We start from the raw sequence: 15,561 nt of genomic DNA, 5'->3' as shown, positions 1-15,561 counted from the left end.
CATCAACCAAATCAATAACCAAATCTACCAATAATAATAGGCTCTAAATACTAAACTAAGATAAACATAAAACCAGAAACAAATTAGATGCAGAAGGCAAACCGCAAGTCTACAGTTGCTCCCAAAGTCCACTGCCTCAATTTTGGGATGATTGTGGTTTATTCAGATATTCCACCGATGCAGGGTACATCAAGTTGATTGTGGAGATTTAATCTGCTGCTCCTGAGACTGCAAAGAGAAATTTCCCTTTCTCTTCTTTGTTTGCACAGCTCCCAGGGTCTCAGCTTTGGATTTGGCCCGGACTCTGTGTGTGGGTCGCCTGAGGGTGTCTGTTCTTCGCTCAGACAGGACGGGGTTAAAGGAGCAGCTGATGAGGAGACTCTGGCTCACACAGGCCGTGGGGACGGAGGGGTACAGAATGCGGCAGCAGAGGCTGGCGTGACATTGCACCAGCCTGAGGCATGCCGTGTGTTCTCCTGGGGAAGTTGTCCCTGGGTCATGGGACCCTGGCAGTGGTGGGCTGCACAGGCTCCCTGGAAGGGGGGTGTGGATAGTGACCTGTGCTCGCACACAGGCTTCTTGGTGGCTGCAGCAGCAGCCTTAGCATTTCATGCCCGTCTCTGGGGTCCGCACTGATAGCCACGGCTTGCGCCTGTCTTCTGGAGATCGTTTAGGCAGTGCTCTGAATTCCCTCTCCTCGTGCATCCTGGAACAATGGTCTCTTGACTCTTAGACAGTTCCAGACTTTTTCCCGGACTCCCTCCCGGCTAGCTGTGATGCAGTAGCCCCCTTTAGGCTGTGTTCACACAGCCAACCCCAGTCCTCTCCCTGGGATCCGACCTCTGAAGCCCAAACCTCAGCTCCCAGCCCCCACCTGCCCCAGCGGGTGAGTACACAAGCCTCTCGGGCTGGTGAGTGCTGGTCGGCACCAATCTGTGCAGGAATCTCTCCGCTTTGCCCTCCGCACCCCTATTGCTGCGCTCTCCTCCGTGGCTCCGAAGCTTCCCTCCCCGCCCACCACTCTTTCCACCAGTGAGGGGGCTTCCTAGTGTGTGGAAACCTTTTCTCCTTCACGGCTCCCTCTCACTGGTGCGGGTCCCATCCCTATTCTTTTGTCTCTGTTTTTTTCTTTTGCCCTACCCAGGTACATGGGGAGTTTCTTGCCTTTTGGGAAGTCTGAGGTCTTCTGCCAGTGTTCAGTAGGTGTTGTTCCACATGTAGATGTATTTTTGATATATTTGTGGGGAGGAAGGTGATCTCCATGTCTTACTCCTCCACCATCTTGAAGGTCCCCCCCCTTCCCTTTTTTAATAGCCCTGGTGATTATACTGGGCTGTTCTAGATAATCCAGGATAATCTCCCTGTCTCAAGACCCTTGATTTTAATCACATTTGTAAAGTATGTTCTGCCACATAAGGTAACATATTCACAGGTTCTGTTGATTAATTGGGATGTGGAAATCTTTAGGGAGCTATTACTCACCCTCTATTTCCGTTTTTCTGAGTGTTTTAAAAATCATGAATGGGTGTTTGTCAAATTTTTCTGCATCAATTGGTAAGATAATGTGATCTTTCTTCTTTAGCTTATTAATATGTTGGATTATATGGACTGATCTTCAAATATTGGTCAGCCTTGCAGCCCTGGAATGAACTTTACTTGGTTATGATGTATAATTCTTTTTACATATATCTGAATTCTATTAGCTAATATTCTGTTACAAATTTTTTTGTGTCTACATTCATGAGAGCAGTATTGGTCTGTAGTTTTCTTTCCTTGTATTTCCTTTTTTGGTCTTGGCATCAGGGTAGTATTAGCTTATAGAATAAATGAATTAGGAGGCATTCGTACACTTCTGTTTTCTGAAGCAGATTGTGTAGAACTGGTATTAATTATTCTTTAAACATGCGGTAGAATTCTTCAGTGAAATCATCTGGGCTTAGAGGGTTTTTTAAATTATGGATTCAGTTTTTACAGTGCCACTCAAATTATCTGTTTCACATTGGGTGAGTTGTGATAGTGTATGTTTTTTGAGGAATTGTTCTATTTAGTCTAAGTTGTTAAATTTACATGTTTAGAGTTAGTGCATAGTGTTCTGTTATTATCCTTCTGATGTCTGCAGGGTATGTAGCAGTAGCCATAGTTTTATCCCTGATATTGGTAATCTGTCTTCTCTCTCTCTCTTTTTTTTTTTCTTTGTCAGTTTAGCTACAGTTTTGTGAATTTTATTGATCATATCATAAAAGAAGCTCTTTGATTCATTGGTTTTTTCCTACTTCCTGTTTTCATTTTCATTTATTTCTGCTTTTATCTTTATTATTTCCTTCCTTCTCCTTGCTTTGAGTTTATTTTGTTCTTTTTTTGAGGTTCTTGAGGGTAGAAGCCTAGATTACTGATTTAAGACTTTTCCTCTTTCACAGGGTATGCATTTACTGCTATGAATTTCCTTCTCAGCACTACATTACCTTGTCCCACAAATTTGGGTATGTTGTATGTTCACTTTCATTCAGTTTAATATTTATTTTGATTCCCCTTGAGATTTATTTCTCTTTGACTCATGGATTACCTAGAAGTGTGTTATTGCCAAGTGTTTTAGAGAATTTTCTGTTATCTTTGTTATTGATTTCTACTTTGATTCTGTTGTTTTTCAAGAGCACACTGTGTATTATTTTAATTCTTCTAAATTTGTTGAGGCTTATTTTTGGCCTGGGATATGGTCTATCTTGGTATATGTTCCTTGGGCACTCATCCTGCTGTTGTTGGCCAAAGTGTTCTGTACTGTCAGTGAGATCCTGTTGGTTGATGGTGTTGAGTTCTTCTGTATCCTTGCTGATATGCTCTCTAGTTGTTCTACCAGCTGTTGACAGAGTTTCTAATTGAGTTGAATCTCCAGCTCTATTTGTTGTATTGATATTAGTCTGCTTAGGCTGCTATAATGATATACTGTAGAAATTTATTTCTCACAGTTCTGGAGGCTGGAAAGCCCCAGATCAAGTTCTAGGAGGGCCATTTTCTGGTGAGGAGTCTCTTCCTGACTTGTAGACAGTCACCTCCTTGCTGTGTTTTCACATGGCCTTTCCTTGGTGCCTGTGTCTGACAAGATTGATCTCTCTCTTTCTCTCTCTCTCTCTCTTCCTCTTCTTGTAAAGCCAGTAATCCTACTGAATTAGGATCTCACCCTTATGACCCAATTTAACCTTAATTACCTCCTAAACGCCCTATTTCCAAATGCAGTCAAATTGGGAGTTAGGGCTTCAACATGTGAATTTTGGAGTGGCACAGTTCAGTCCATAGCATTTGTGGATTTGACTATTTCCCTTTTTAACTCAGTTTTTGCTTCACATATTTTACAGCTCTGTTGTTTGGTCCATACACATTTAGGATTGATATGTTTTCTTGGTGCATTGACCTTTAATCATTATATAGTACCATCTTCTCTCTTATAATTTTCTTTGTTCTGAAGTCTACTTTATAAGATATTAACATAGCCACTCCTTTCTTTTTTTTTTTTTTTTCCTGTACGCGGGCCTCTCACTGTCGTGGCCTCTCCCGTTGCGGAGCACAGGTTCCGGACGCGCAGGCTCAGCAGCCATGGCTCACGGGCCCAGCTGCTCCGCGGCATGTGGGATCTTCCCAGACCAGGGCACATAACCTGTGTCCCCTGCATCAGCAGGTGGACTCTCAACCACTGTGCCACCAGGGAACCCCCTCACTCCTTTCTTTTGATTAATGTTTGCATTATATATCTTTTTTCCATCCTTTTATTGTCAACCTGCCTATATTATTGTAATCTGAGGTGGGTTTCTTATAGATAGCATATAGTTGGCTCATGTTTTTTAATCTCCTCCAGTCTTTTTTTTTTTTTTAATTTATTTATTTATGGCTGTGTTGGGTCTTTGTTTCTGTGCAAGGGCTTTCTCTAGTTGTGGCAAGCGGGGGCCACTCTTCATCGCGGTGCGTGGGCCTCTCACTATCGTGACCTCTCTTGTTGCGGAGCACAGGCTCCAGACGCACAGACTCAGTAGTTGTGGCTCACGGGCCTAGTTGCTCCGAGGCATGTGGGATCTTCCCAGACCAGGGCTCGAACCCGTGTCCCCTGCATTGGCAGGCAGATTCTCAACTACTGCACCACCAGGGAAGCCCTCCTCCAGTCTTTCAATTGATGTTTTTAGACTGTTTAAATTTCATGTAATTATGATATGCTAGGGCTTAAGTCTGTCATTTAATTTTTTGTTTTCTAGTTATTCTGTTTTCATTTTTCTATTTTTCCTGTCTCCCTATGAGTTACTTGAAAACATTTTAAAATTCCATTTCTATTTATCTTAGTGTTTGTGAGTTTATCTCTTTGAATAACGCTTTTATTTAGTGTTTGCTCTAGGTATTACATGTATACGTAACTCTCCACAGTCTATTGGTATCATCATTTACCAGTTCAAGTAATGTATAGAAACCTTACCTTGTTTTATATCCCCTCATCCTCCTCATTTAAAAGATAATTGTTTTAAACATTTCCTCTACTTGCATTTCGAACGATATTAAACTGCGTTAGGATTTTGCTTCAACCATCAAACATAATTTAGAAAACTCCATAGGAGAAGGAAAGTCCATTGTATTACCCATATTTTTGCTTCATGTTTGTTCATCCTTCCCTGATGTTTCAAGGTTCATTTCTTTCTTTCTTCATTTCCTTTCTATTTAGAAAACTTTCACCATTCTATTAGGGTAGGTCTGCTGGTCACTAAGTTCCTTAGTTTTCCTTCATCTGAGAATGTTTTGATTCCTCTTCGTTCCTGGAGAATATTTTTGCAGGGTATAGAATTCTGGGTTCACAGTTTTTTTCTTTCAGCACTGGAAAAATATCATACTACTTCCTTCTGGCCTCCACAATTCTGCTGAGAAATTCACTGTCATTCAAATTACTTTTCCCCTATAGGTAAGATGTCATTTTTCTCTCACTACTTTTAAGAATTTTTCCTTGGTCTTTCATTTTCAGAAATTTAATTGCGATGGTATCTTGGCATGGATTTCTTTTGGTTTATCTGGTTTGGGGTGTGCTCAGCTTCTTGATTCTGTAGGTTTGTGTCTCTTGCCAAATTTGGGAAATTTTCAGTCATTATTTCACAGATGACTCAGCTCCACCCCCTTTCTGTCCTTCTGGGACTCTGATGACATACATGTTTGATCTTTTGTTAGGTCCCTGAGATTCTATTCATTTTTTTTCTAATCTATTTTCTCTGCTCTTCCAGTTGGGTAATTTCTATTGTTCTATCATCTAGTGTGTGGTTTCTTCTCTTTCTTGTTTATTCTGCTGTTGAGCCCATCCGCTGAGATCTTCATTTTGGTTATTGTATTTGTCAAGAGCAGCCTCCTTATTGCCGGGTGATTGCAAGTTCCCCACTAGGCCTCCTCTGACGCCACCCCAGTGGGTGTGGGGCACCTTGTCACGTGGTGAGGGGGGTACATCTAGGCTCCCCATTGGCCTTTGCTGGCCTGTGGATCGTGGGGCCACAGTTTTTTTTCTGTGATGTGTGGATGGACTAGAGCAGTTCGTGTCTAAAAGCTTTCTGTCTTGTTAGGCTACCTTTTTCTGGTCCTCTGGCTAGAGAGAGCAGGCTTTTGTTTGGGCTTTGTCTGTGCCCACTGGTGTTTCTGCCGGGGTTTTAATTTTACTCGCAAGAATAGGGGAAGGTCCGTCTACTTGATCTTCCTGGAAGTAGAAGTTTGTTTACTTTTGATAGCTATTGTCAAGTTGTCCTTTGTTACATGTGGTGCAAACATTATTTTCAGTTGTTTTTTTAATGGTGCATTTTGCTTTGCAGAAGTATTTGATTTTTATATAGTTGAATATATTAATCCTTAAGAAAATGGACTCGGAGTTATGTAACATGTTTGGAAAGACCTTTCTCATACCAAGATTATGAAAACAAAGTCTCTCATTTTCTTCTATCAATAGCTTTGTTGGGGGTTAATTTATTTTTTCATTTAAATATGTGAACCATCTGGAATTTATTTTGGTATAAGTAGGAATAGAAACGTCCCTGCGCCGTTCCCACCACTCCCATGGCTACCTGCTTTCCCAACTCCATTTACTGAATAATAAATATGGTGTTAGGGAATTTCTTTAATTTGGTACATGCTTGTTTATAACAGTGTTCCTAATAGCCGAGTCCCGAAAAAAGCAGTCACAGAGTTGCAGGGGGTGTGCTGCGCACTGGAGTTGAGACTCACGCCCCTGTGGCTGTTGGTTGGTAACGGCCGGTGCTGTGAGTTGGTGATACTGAAAGGTCAGCCAGCCCGTCCACTGGGCTTCGGGGGACCTAGACTCTCGCAGGGTCGGAAGCCAGCGGTGCCGAGGCCGACAAGAGGGCGTCCAGAGCTGCCCTAGAAAGTGCTCCCGGGCAGAGCTCCGCCTCCTCAGTGGCCTGGTCGCTCAGCCTTCCGTCCTGACACCCCCGCTGCCCAGGTGCCTGGGCTACGGAGCATCTGTGAAGCGAGGTGAGGGGAGGAGCCCTGGTCCGTGTGCACTGCACCGTCCGCTCTACGCCACCACCTGACTCCTGGCGGCTGCTTCCGCCTCCAGGTCCCGAGGAGGCCGGTGTGTAGACGCAGAGCACAGCGAGTCAGAGGGGATGGGGAGGCAAGGGGTGGAGGCGGGCTGGACCGATGCCATCCTGTGGGACGTGTCCTGTCCACCCCTGCTGTGAGGCCGCCCCACACAGTCCTCCCGCCACTCCCTTCTGTCCTGCTCCAGCTCCCACTCGGTCAGCTGCAGCGTGCCTGCGGCCCGGACGGCAGGCCTGGGCGCCCAGCGGGAACTGGTCTGTCTCCCCCACCCAGCAGGCCCCCAAGGCAGGATCAGCACTGCAGTCCTGGGGTTGGGCAGAGCGAGTCACACCTGATGCTGGTGAGTGGTGCCAGAAGGGATCGTGATGGTGGCAGTGTGTCTCGCCCAGTACCCGTTCCTGAGGAATGGTGACTCCAATTATGACCAAACCTCCTCTCTTGCTGTAACGTTTCTTCTGCCTAAGAAACTGGTGCCAAAGCCAGGGGGCAGAGGGGGCGTGAGGATGACGCCCCCGCCCCGTCTAGAACGTGAGGCCCTCCACCGGCCCTCAGTCTCCTTTCCCAGATTCAATGCAGTTTGGCCTGAGAAGCCCAAATCGGAAGAAGCTGGGTTTTGGGTCCTCTCTCTGCCATTAGCTGGCTGGCTAAGAGAAAATCATTTCCCTGTTTTGGGCCTTGGTTTCTTCATAAATACAGTTGGGTATTGGGTGAGAATCAATGCTTTTCTTGTAAAGCCCTTTAACAAATGGAATATTTCACAGAAACGCATGAGTAAAAGTGTGCAGAATTCGGCAGCTCAGGTTGAAGCAGGAGTGGGACCAGCGGCTCTGAGGATAGCTTGACACCACCCGACTAGATGGTTTCTAGGGGGTCTCTCCAGCCGGCCCTGGGCAGGCGTTTTAATCTCTCTGAGCCTTGGTTTCCTTTTCTATAGAGACAATACCCAGCTAGGTGTGAGGGCTGATGGGGCGGGTTACCTGTAAAGCTGCCAGCAGGGTTTGGAACACGGGTGCTCCACTAACGATGGGGATGTCAGTGTTGTTTGTGCCTTTCCAACCCTCCTTTGAATAGCAGCCCAGGCACCACCCGCTCCGGTTCTTCGAGCACTGCATCCCTCCCAGTCCCCACGGCCCAGGACTGTCTGATGGGTCTCACGGTGTGGCTTTGGGCTGGTAGCTAGTTGTGTCTGTTTAAAACTTAACCTCCACAATCAAACTGAGTTCTTGAAGGGAGCCTCTCCTTCCGTAGCTCTCAATCCCCACACTGCCTTGTACACCGACATTCAATAAGTATCTGTGGGTGACCAGCCCAGGCCAGGATGTGGCCCCTGCTTGGTGTTCAGACCGAGGAGGGGCAGGTGGATTGCAGGGCCCCTGCACTGGAGCAGGGTTAATGATGACTAGAGAGGGCTGGATGGAGCGGAATCCCCAAACTTGTCCCAGCCAAACACAGCGGATCCTCGTTTCCACCCCAGAGCCGGCGGCTGGCCTGTGCCAGCACTTCTGCCGGAAAACAATCAAGAAACCTTCCAACAACTCAGGCTCCACAAAGTAAGGTTGGTTTCATGTCGCTTCTCATTTATTAATTCAGTCTGTTCTAAGTTGTACAGTTACGAAAATAACAAAACCAAAGCCGAAAGCCCAGGAATATTTACACTCTCTCTCTCGTGTAGTGAGGTCAGTCTATGTTGTTGCACAGATCGGTTATGTTTGGTACCACAAGATGTTTGTAATTTAGACAAAATTGGACAGATTAACAATTATATGTACAGTAAAATAAAAGGGGAAGTCATTCAAGTATCAAAATACAGAGACAAAGATTAAATAACGTTTTATTACAGTTCGGTCCCATTGCCACACCACTAGCAACACCACTTTGTGAACTGCATCTCAGAGTCGTCCTGCAGGCCTGGGTATCACAACACAGGCCGAGGGCAGACCAGTCTGCTCAGCCCGAGACTTCTCCGGGGACTCCCCAGAGTCAAAGCTGGGGGCCCCGGGGGGATGCGAGCGTGGCAAATGCAGAGCCTGTCGGAGGGAAGCCCTGCTCGGAGTAGCTGCAAGCAGAAGGGCAGAGCAGAGAGCCTGTGGCCGGGCAGGTACTGACCTATCTCAGGTCCCGCCTGAACGGCCTGCACAGTTCAGAACGGGGCTGCCACACTGCAGGGCCTGTGCTCACGTGCAGAAGCAGGGCTTCTCTCCACGTGAAGCCTGTCCTGGTGTTAAAATTTTTCTTTCTAGGGGAGGGAGAGTACCTGTCCCAGAGGAGGAATAAAAAAAATATCTAGTCCCTTCCTTTCTTGGCTATTGAGAAATAAACCAAGCTCAAAACAAACTCCAGAGCCAGAGCAGATTAGCCAAGGCTTTCCAACATGAAACACCCTGAATAAATAAAGATATAGCAGCTTCAAGGGGAGGAGACACCTACCTATGACTTAAAAACAAAAAGACAGCTTGAGGAACTCATCGTAGTGTCTACAGTTTTCTTTATGGACCCACCACCCACCAAGAGAGGGCTGCTTAGAGGAGACCGGCCTTCCTCAGGAGGAAGAGGGCACAGCACTCGCCCCGCAGCAGGAGCCGCGGTTTACCCATCCAGCTCGGGGTTCCTCGTCCATACCTGGAAGGAAGTAGGGGCTGAATACTGCTCAGTGGAAGCCGACGGGCCCTGGAAGCAGCAGGACGTGAAGTCAGACTTGCCGGTATCGAGGTCCTTGTTTAGTACCGAGAAGGGCAGGATCAGTGAGAGGGGGTGTGACTCCCCAGGCCTGCGGTGTGGACGGCTCAGCGGAAAGGAAACCCACAGGGCCCAGCCTCAGGTCAGCAGGAAGACGCGGCCCAGCTTTCCACTGCTGGCCGACCACAGGGCTGTGAAGGTGCGCCAGGGCGCTCCCTGCTCATTCACAGCCCCTGCCAGGAGAGAGAGAGGCGCTACTGAAGCCTGGACTACTGATCCTGGGACCAGGTTGCGCTGTGCCAGTAAAGCGGAAGGTCTGCTCCAGGCCCCGTGGGAGGAAAGGCTCTGCTCTGGAAGGTGCTGGACGGGCAGTTGACCTGGCCCAGCCTCACAGGAACAGTCCCTCTGGCTCTGCCTCTGCCTCCAGGAGGAGCAACGCAACCAAAGGTGAAAAGCAAAGCCAGCCAGCAGGAGGGCTCAGGCAGCAGCAGCGCCCGGATGCCAGCCTGCCCTGAAGGCCACACTCGGGGAGAATCAAACTGTCACCTGATTCAGCCTTCTCTACCCTTGGAGCCAGTGGGGAGCACAGCGGCTGAAAGGATGACAAACCGATAATTCAGAGAACCAAAGTGAGTCCTAATCACACAGACCTGATTAGACAAATCGCAAGTCAGCAGGCAGCCACCTCAGCCGACCTACCCGTCAATGCCCAAAACAAACAAAGCTGCTGCTTCTCCTTTCTGCCTCGACTCAGACAGTCTGAGGTCACCGGAGGGCCTGCGGCCAGGCAGCCCAGGGCAGCGCTCTGACCACCGCCGGGTCCGAGACGGAGGAGCAGCCCAGAGCTCGGGCACCGCGACCTGCCTGTGCATCTCCGCGCGGCCCCAGACCTTCACGTTTGGAACCCCAGAAGCCTCTGCTTTTGCCAGGCGCCTCTACGGGCTGCCCCCAGCTCCAGGCGGGGACAAGAAGCTGTGCGGCTCAAAAGGAAGAGCAGCTGACTGGCGGGTCTGTCAAGCCGATTCAATTCACCCACTACCTTCTCTCAGAGCTGCCCACGCGCGCCAAGACCCCAGCCTGAGGACAGAGGCCCGCTGTCCTCTGACCCTATGGCCATTGTCTAAAGATTGGCAGTTTAACCTAGAGGGTTGAGCCAAGTGTTGAAAGTTCATTTTATAAAAAAATTTTTTTCTATTAAAAAATGTTTTCTGGACAAGTCACTTCTTGGCCCTCTGGAGTTCCAACCTCATCTGCGAGAGGCCTGGAGGGCTGCTCCGCAACCAGGGCAGGGCTCACTCGGCGAGACCTGGCGGTGGCAGGCCCAGACCATGCAGCCGCGAGGAGGTCCTACGGGCAGTAGTGGGGGCCTGCGTCTTCAAAGCTGCAGCTGAGACGGTGGTGGCGGTGGCGGCGGCGGTGGTGGGAGCCTGCGCTCCCCATGGCTGTTTCCGCAGCACAGTTGGTTCCTCGGTGGCTCAGCTTGGCAGAAGCAAACACAACGGGGGGGGAGGAAAGGGTTAACCAAAGGGGCCTGCACAAGGTGGAGGAAACGGAAAGGAAACACGGAAGCAGAACAGAAGGTCCCTTACAGCCTCCCCTGAGCACCCGCCGTGGCTCAGCGCATCTGCTTGGAAGGCACGAGGACAGGCAGGCAGGAGGACCCACCCCGGTTTGTCGACTTGGGTTTCAACTCATAAAGCAACCGCTGCAGCTTACTGGCTCTCGTGCTGGGCCACGCTATGCGAACAGTGCTCCTTCCCACGGAAACTGGCTCCCCTCTCCCGCCATCTAAGCTGACGCCCTCCCGCGAGAACGTGGGCCTTCTGAAAGCCTCAACTCCACCATCCCAGCTGCTGAACCGCTTTGAGGTGATGGACTCCTTCTCAGGAGTCAAGAGGCTGAGGGCGGTCGATCAGGGAAGGGACCGGGTGCCAGCTGACTATCTCTGGTCCCCACACTGTGGAGAAGCATCAGAAAGCTCCTGGAGGACAACGGATGTTGCTCGGCCCAGGTCCCTGTCCTTGAGCAGCTCCGTTCTGAGGGAAGAAGGTGCACGGTGTGTGCAGGGCACTGGCCTCCCTCCTGCTGGCTCCTACAGGAAGGCCTTCCTCTTCCTCGAGCCAGACTCCAGAGCCAGCCGGGGACTCCCCGGTGAAGACATGAGGAGCCATCCCATTCCTTGCAGTGCAAGACCCATCAGGACCAAGACACCTGCTGTGTGGAGCCAGCCTGTGGGTGTTCAGATGCTCAGAGCCCCAGGCTTTGGAGCCAGGCATGTGCTCTAGGACCTGGCACAGACCCTGGGCCCTCACGGAAAGAGGTCTGACCTCGCTGAGCTGAGGGTCTCACAGGGGGAGGCCAGCAATCTTAGAGGGATGGGCCGCAGGCCAGCTGTTAGCAGAGCGCAAGGGGATTCTGGCCCCAGGTGGTCACAGTGGTTGGTTGTGTCAGGAAAGGTGCAGTTAGCTCTTGGCAACGGCACCCAGCCGTGGCTCGGAAGACGGGAGAGGAGAGCCAACAGGGAGCCCCGGCCAATCGGAGGGAGCAGCCTCCAGTGCCGAGTGGACTCCGCTTGGAGACTGCCCCCGCCTCAGGAGCCACAGTGCCCGCCCGCTGAGGCCCTCTTGGTGCCCACCTCAAAGGCACCTTGCCCCCCCGCCAAGCTGTCCTCGCCCAAGGGGGGAATTCACAGTGTCCGGTGGTGTTAGGTGCGGGCTGAGAGTGTGCAGTGTCTAAAGCTGCCGCCCCGGGAGGAGAGGTCCCAGTGGGGGTGGGACCCTGGCGTCAGCAGCTGGAAGGAGAGCTGAGAAGAGCAGAAGGACGGACGGCAAAGGCACATGAGACTAGTGGAGACGGGGTGGGCGCTTAGAAGATAGTGGTCTCATACTTGGTGCTGAGGCTCCGCTTAGAGTCTGGTTTGGGGTCCACAACCCAGGAGACGCTGGCATGGGACTGGGCATCTGGGTCCATATCGGGTGGTTCCAGCTGCTGAGGAAGAGGGTGAAGAGTCAGAGGGAGTGCTGCACCTGGGCCAGGGGTCAACGGGGCCCGCTGTCCCCCGCCTCCCGGGCCATGCTGACGTCAGTACCCCATGGGGGCAGCCCTGTTCTCCTCAGCCAAAGAGCAAGCTCCCTGGGGTGGGGTGGCAGAAGGGGGACCTTCCCTGGAGCATCATGGGAGGGCCGCCTCTGAGCTCTCCAGGGGCAACTTCTCCTGGGGGTTTCTTGGAGCGGCTCAGTTAAAGGAGCCTTGCCCTACCTAAGCATCGAGCACTAAGCCCCAAAGCTGTTCTTGGTGGCAGGAAGCGGGTAAAGGGTTTGGAAACCCCAAACCTCGGGTCCCTCTGGCAGGGCCAGAGGGCTCACCCCGGGCAAGACCACAGCAGGCACCCATGAGCTCTGGAGAGAGGAGGACACACAGCAGAGAAACAGAGGCTCCAGCACAGACAGGGATGGTGGGACGGCAGCTCAGGAAAGACGGGCATGCAGGCGGGGCCGGGGGCGGGGCACCAGAGTCTCAGAGAGCTCACGGTCACTTCGGGGAGACTGATACACAGACAGCAGGAAGTGCAGAGACCTTGACTCCAGGACTAACAGACGGCAGCGGGAGGTAAGAAGGACGATGGGTGGGGCAGGTGTGACAGTAACAACAGCGACTATCAGGGGGCAGCGGCACCTGGGGTGCGGAGCAAAGCAGACACAGACATGGGGTGGCGTTACGGAGGCCGGCTCGCACGGGCCCGTGTCCTGAGGGGCTGGCCACCTGAAGCGTGAGAAGACCCTCCTTGCGCCCGCTCCACCCCGGGGCCCACGTACTGCTGACTTCCTCATGCCGACCCGAGGCTTAGGCACCGGTTTGGAAGATTTCGTTTCGATCATCTCGGCAGCAGAGGCCCCCATCGGCCTGGACTTCTGGGCCTGTAGGGCCAGCTGATAGGCCACCTCGAACGCCTGCCCCAGCGTTAGGATGATCTCATAGGTCAGGTTCTGGGAGGAAACAGCACAACGTGAGAGGTGGGATGCAGGAACCACTGCCCCTCACACCTGCCCTGGCCTCATGCCCCTGAGCACAGGCCAGGCAGCACTGCACGGGTAACAAGAGTGCAGGGAACCTGCTGGAACGCTTGCTTTGAAAGCAGAAGTTTGTCCCGAGGTGACTGATACATTAGGGAACAATCTGAACAAAACACACACTTTGTGTTTCCTCACGTGTGCTTTCATTGGAGAGAAACGCGAGGCGAATGCAGACTCCCCTGCTGACGCCCGCTGCCTGGGAATACACAGCATATATGCCACCCCCACCTGGCAGCTCAACTTGCCCACGGGACCCACCCCTGACAGTAACAATCAAGCGGCAGCTCTTCCCAGGGCCACCCGGCCCGCGCCCTCCCCTCCATCCGTGCACCCCTCTGTCCCTCCTCTTTCTCTCCCTCTGGCACACAGGCTGGCAGGAGTGAGGCACATGCTTCCACAAGCTGACTTCGGGTCCTTCTCGAGGCAGAGCGCCGTGTTTATGTAGCATTTATGTATTTCTTAACCATTTAACATAGATAAAATGGTGTGGGTGTTCGTATTAGGTTCCTGAGGGCTGTGCCCCCTGCCTCATCTCCCCATGAGCCTTGGTGCTTCCCGTGTGGTTTCAGGGTGTGGTGCTCTCTAGGAGCACAGACGCCACGTTACAGCAGAACTGACTGACGCGGGAAGATGAGCTATAGGTAAGAGTACCGGGAAGGATGTGTCCTGGGAGGATTTCCTCATTTCATCTTCAGAACCACCCTGTGAAGTCGGTTACACTCTATCCCCTTTGCGCAGACAAGGAGCCGGGGTCACACAGCTAGCTAGTGGCAGAGCCAGGAGGCTGCAAGCACAGAGCTCCCGGGCGAGGCCGGGAAGACCCTGGAACCAGCTACTCTCACAGGGGCAGCAGGGACCTGGACAAAGGCGCTGTCTCACGGCAGCCACCATGGTCACTCATCCACTCCCTGTGGGCAGCATGTGGGACCGTTCCCCTCAGCCCAGCAGCGCCAGAACCCCGCCTAAGCTGGGATATGGGCGAAGAAAACTTACTGTCCCCAAGAAGGAGGTGGAGGGCTTTTCAGGGAGATGGCCCAGCTGGAGGGCGGGAGTTAGGATGGATGGTCGACCAAGAGCCTATGGAGACGAAGCCTTGGCTGACCTGACAGACACGCAGCCGGAAGCAGGAAAGCTTCTGTCAACTAGAACCCTGGACGAGCCACTGTCGTCCTGTGTGCTTTAGTCTCAGTGCCAGATAGAGGGGGCTGGAGTGATGTTCATTCTTGAACAGACCTTTGCTAAGTGCCAGCCGGGTGCCAGGACCCACTGCACTGGGGCTGTCGCAGCGCAGGACCCCCCACCGTGCCCAGCTGCGGACTCCACCCACCACGTCCACCGTGCTGAAAACGTGGCAATAGTGGTGGCTGGTCTGCAGGTCCTTGGTGATGTAGGCGAAGGTACAGAGGTCCTCCGGGTCCTGGGCTGCACAGGAAATGTTCCGGATCTCGTGCTCTGCGATGACGTTCTGCGGGGAAAACAAGGGTCTGGAATTCTTGGGCTCCCTGAGGGCACACCCTAGTCCCTTCACCATTGCCACCTTCCTGTCCCATCCTAGCGTCAGGAAAACGCCACTTCCCCATCTCTTCGCGGTGGGGGTGGGGGTGGCACCTCACCTTGTCTGATTTAGGGTTGGGGTCTCCACCCTTGACCATGGCAACTGAGGGAGCAAATGTTCACACCCAGCCCACTCTGCTCTCCAGGGTGGGATCGCAAGCCCAGGGCCTGGGGGTGTCCTGCGCTCCCTAAGTGCATCGCAGCGTTAAAGGCCCATGAGCAGATAAGTGGCCAGTGGAGCCCATGCTGGGGAAGATAAGCTGTCCCTCGGTGGGGCCCTGGGAACCAGGATACGTGGGTGCGTGAGAGACAAGTACCCCCCCTCTAGGGAAGATACCCAGCTGGCCAGGAGGTGGGGGTGTGTGTGGGGAGGAAGGGTGCCCCCTCCTCCCTCAACAGCAGTTGTGGGAAGCACACCTTGTTGGAGGCGTCGATGAACTTGACACCTTTGTAGGTGATGGACAGGATGATGGTGGGGATCTTCTTCATGTGCTCCGTGGATTTCTACAGGAAACGGGAGGCCTGTCAGCCGCACGCAGCGTGGCAGGGCCCCAGTGGCTGCAGGCGGTGCTACCATCCGCTGCCTTGCGTCCTGGCCACCCCCACGGTAACCTACCCGCATCTTGGCACAGGCGTCTTGCGTGGATTCTGTCCCTCGCAGATCTTTGATCAACATGGAGCCCAGATACTGTGGGAG

General features: G+C 52.0%; 1 protein-coding gene across 9 annotated transcripts in view; it reads right to left on the bottom strand.

Annotated features, from left to right (window-relative positions):
* Positions 1-8,116: 8,116 nt before the first annotated feature.
* The window catches only part of ANKS1A (ankyrin repeat and sterile alpha motif domain containing 1A), a 190,953-nt gene continuing 183,508 nt past the window's right edge, over positions 8,117-15,561 (bottom strand). For 3 of the 9 annotated variants that reach the window (XM_032647515.1, XM_032647522.1, XM_032647525.1), the window contains 5 exons: positions 15,481-15,552; positions 15,282-15,368; positions 14,638-14,775; positions 13,053-13,223; positions 11,936-12,225 (listed from right to left, as the gene is read on the bottom strand). In XM_032647515.1, the coding sequence (XP_032503406.1) occupies positions 12,103-12,225; positions 13,053-13,223; positions 14,638-14,775; positions 15,282-15,368; positions 15,481-15,552 (591 nt within the window). In that variant the 3' untranslated portion in view covers positions 11,936-12,102. Of the gene's footprint in view, positions 10,717-11,935; positions 12,226-13,052; positions 13,224-14,637; positions 14,776-15,281; positions 15,369-15,480; positions 15,553-15,561 lie in introns of those variants that run through there. The other 6 variants (XM_032647516.1, XM_032647524.1, XM_032647518.1 and 3 more) reach the window with 5 other exon arrangements.

This window comes from Phocoena sinus, chromosome 11 (genome assembly GCF_008692025.1).
Source record: "Phocoena sinus isolate mPhoSin1 chromosome 11, mPhoSin1.pri, whole genome shotgun sequence".
In the NCBI taxonomy this organism is placed as follows: domain Eukaryota; kingdom Metazoa; phylum Chordata; class Mammalia; order Artiodactyla; family Phocoenidae; genus Phocoena; species Phocoena sinus.
This window is presented reverse-complemented; position numbering and strand designations above follow the sequence as displayed.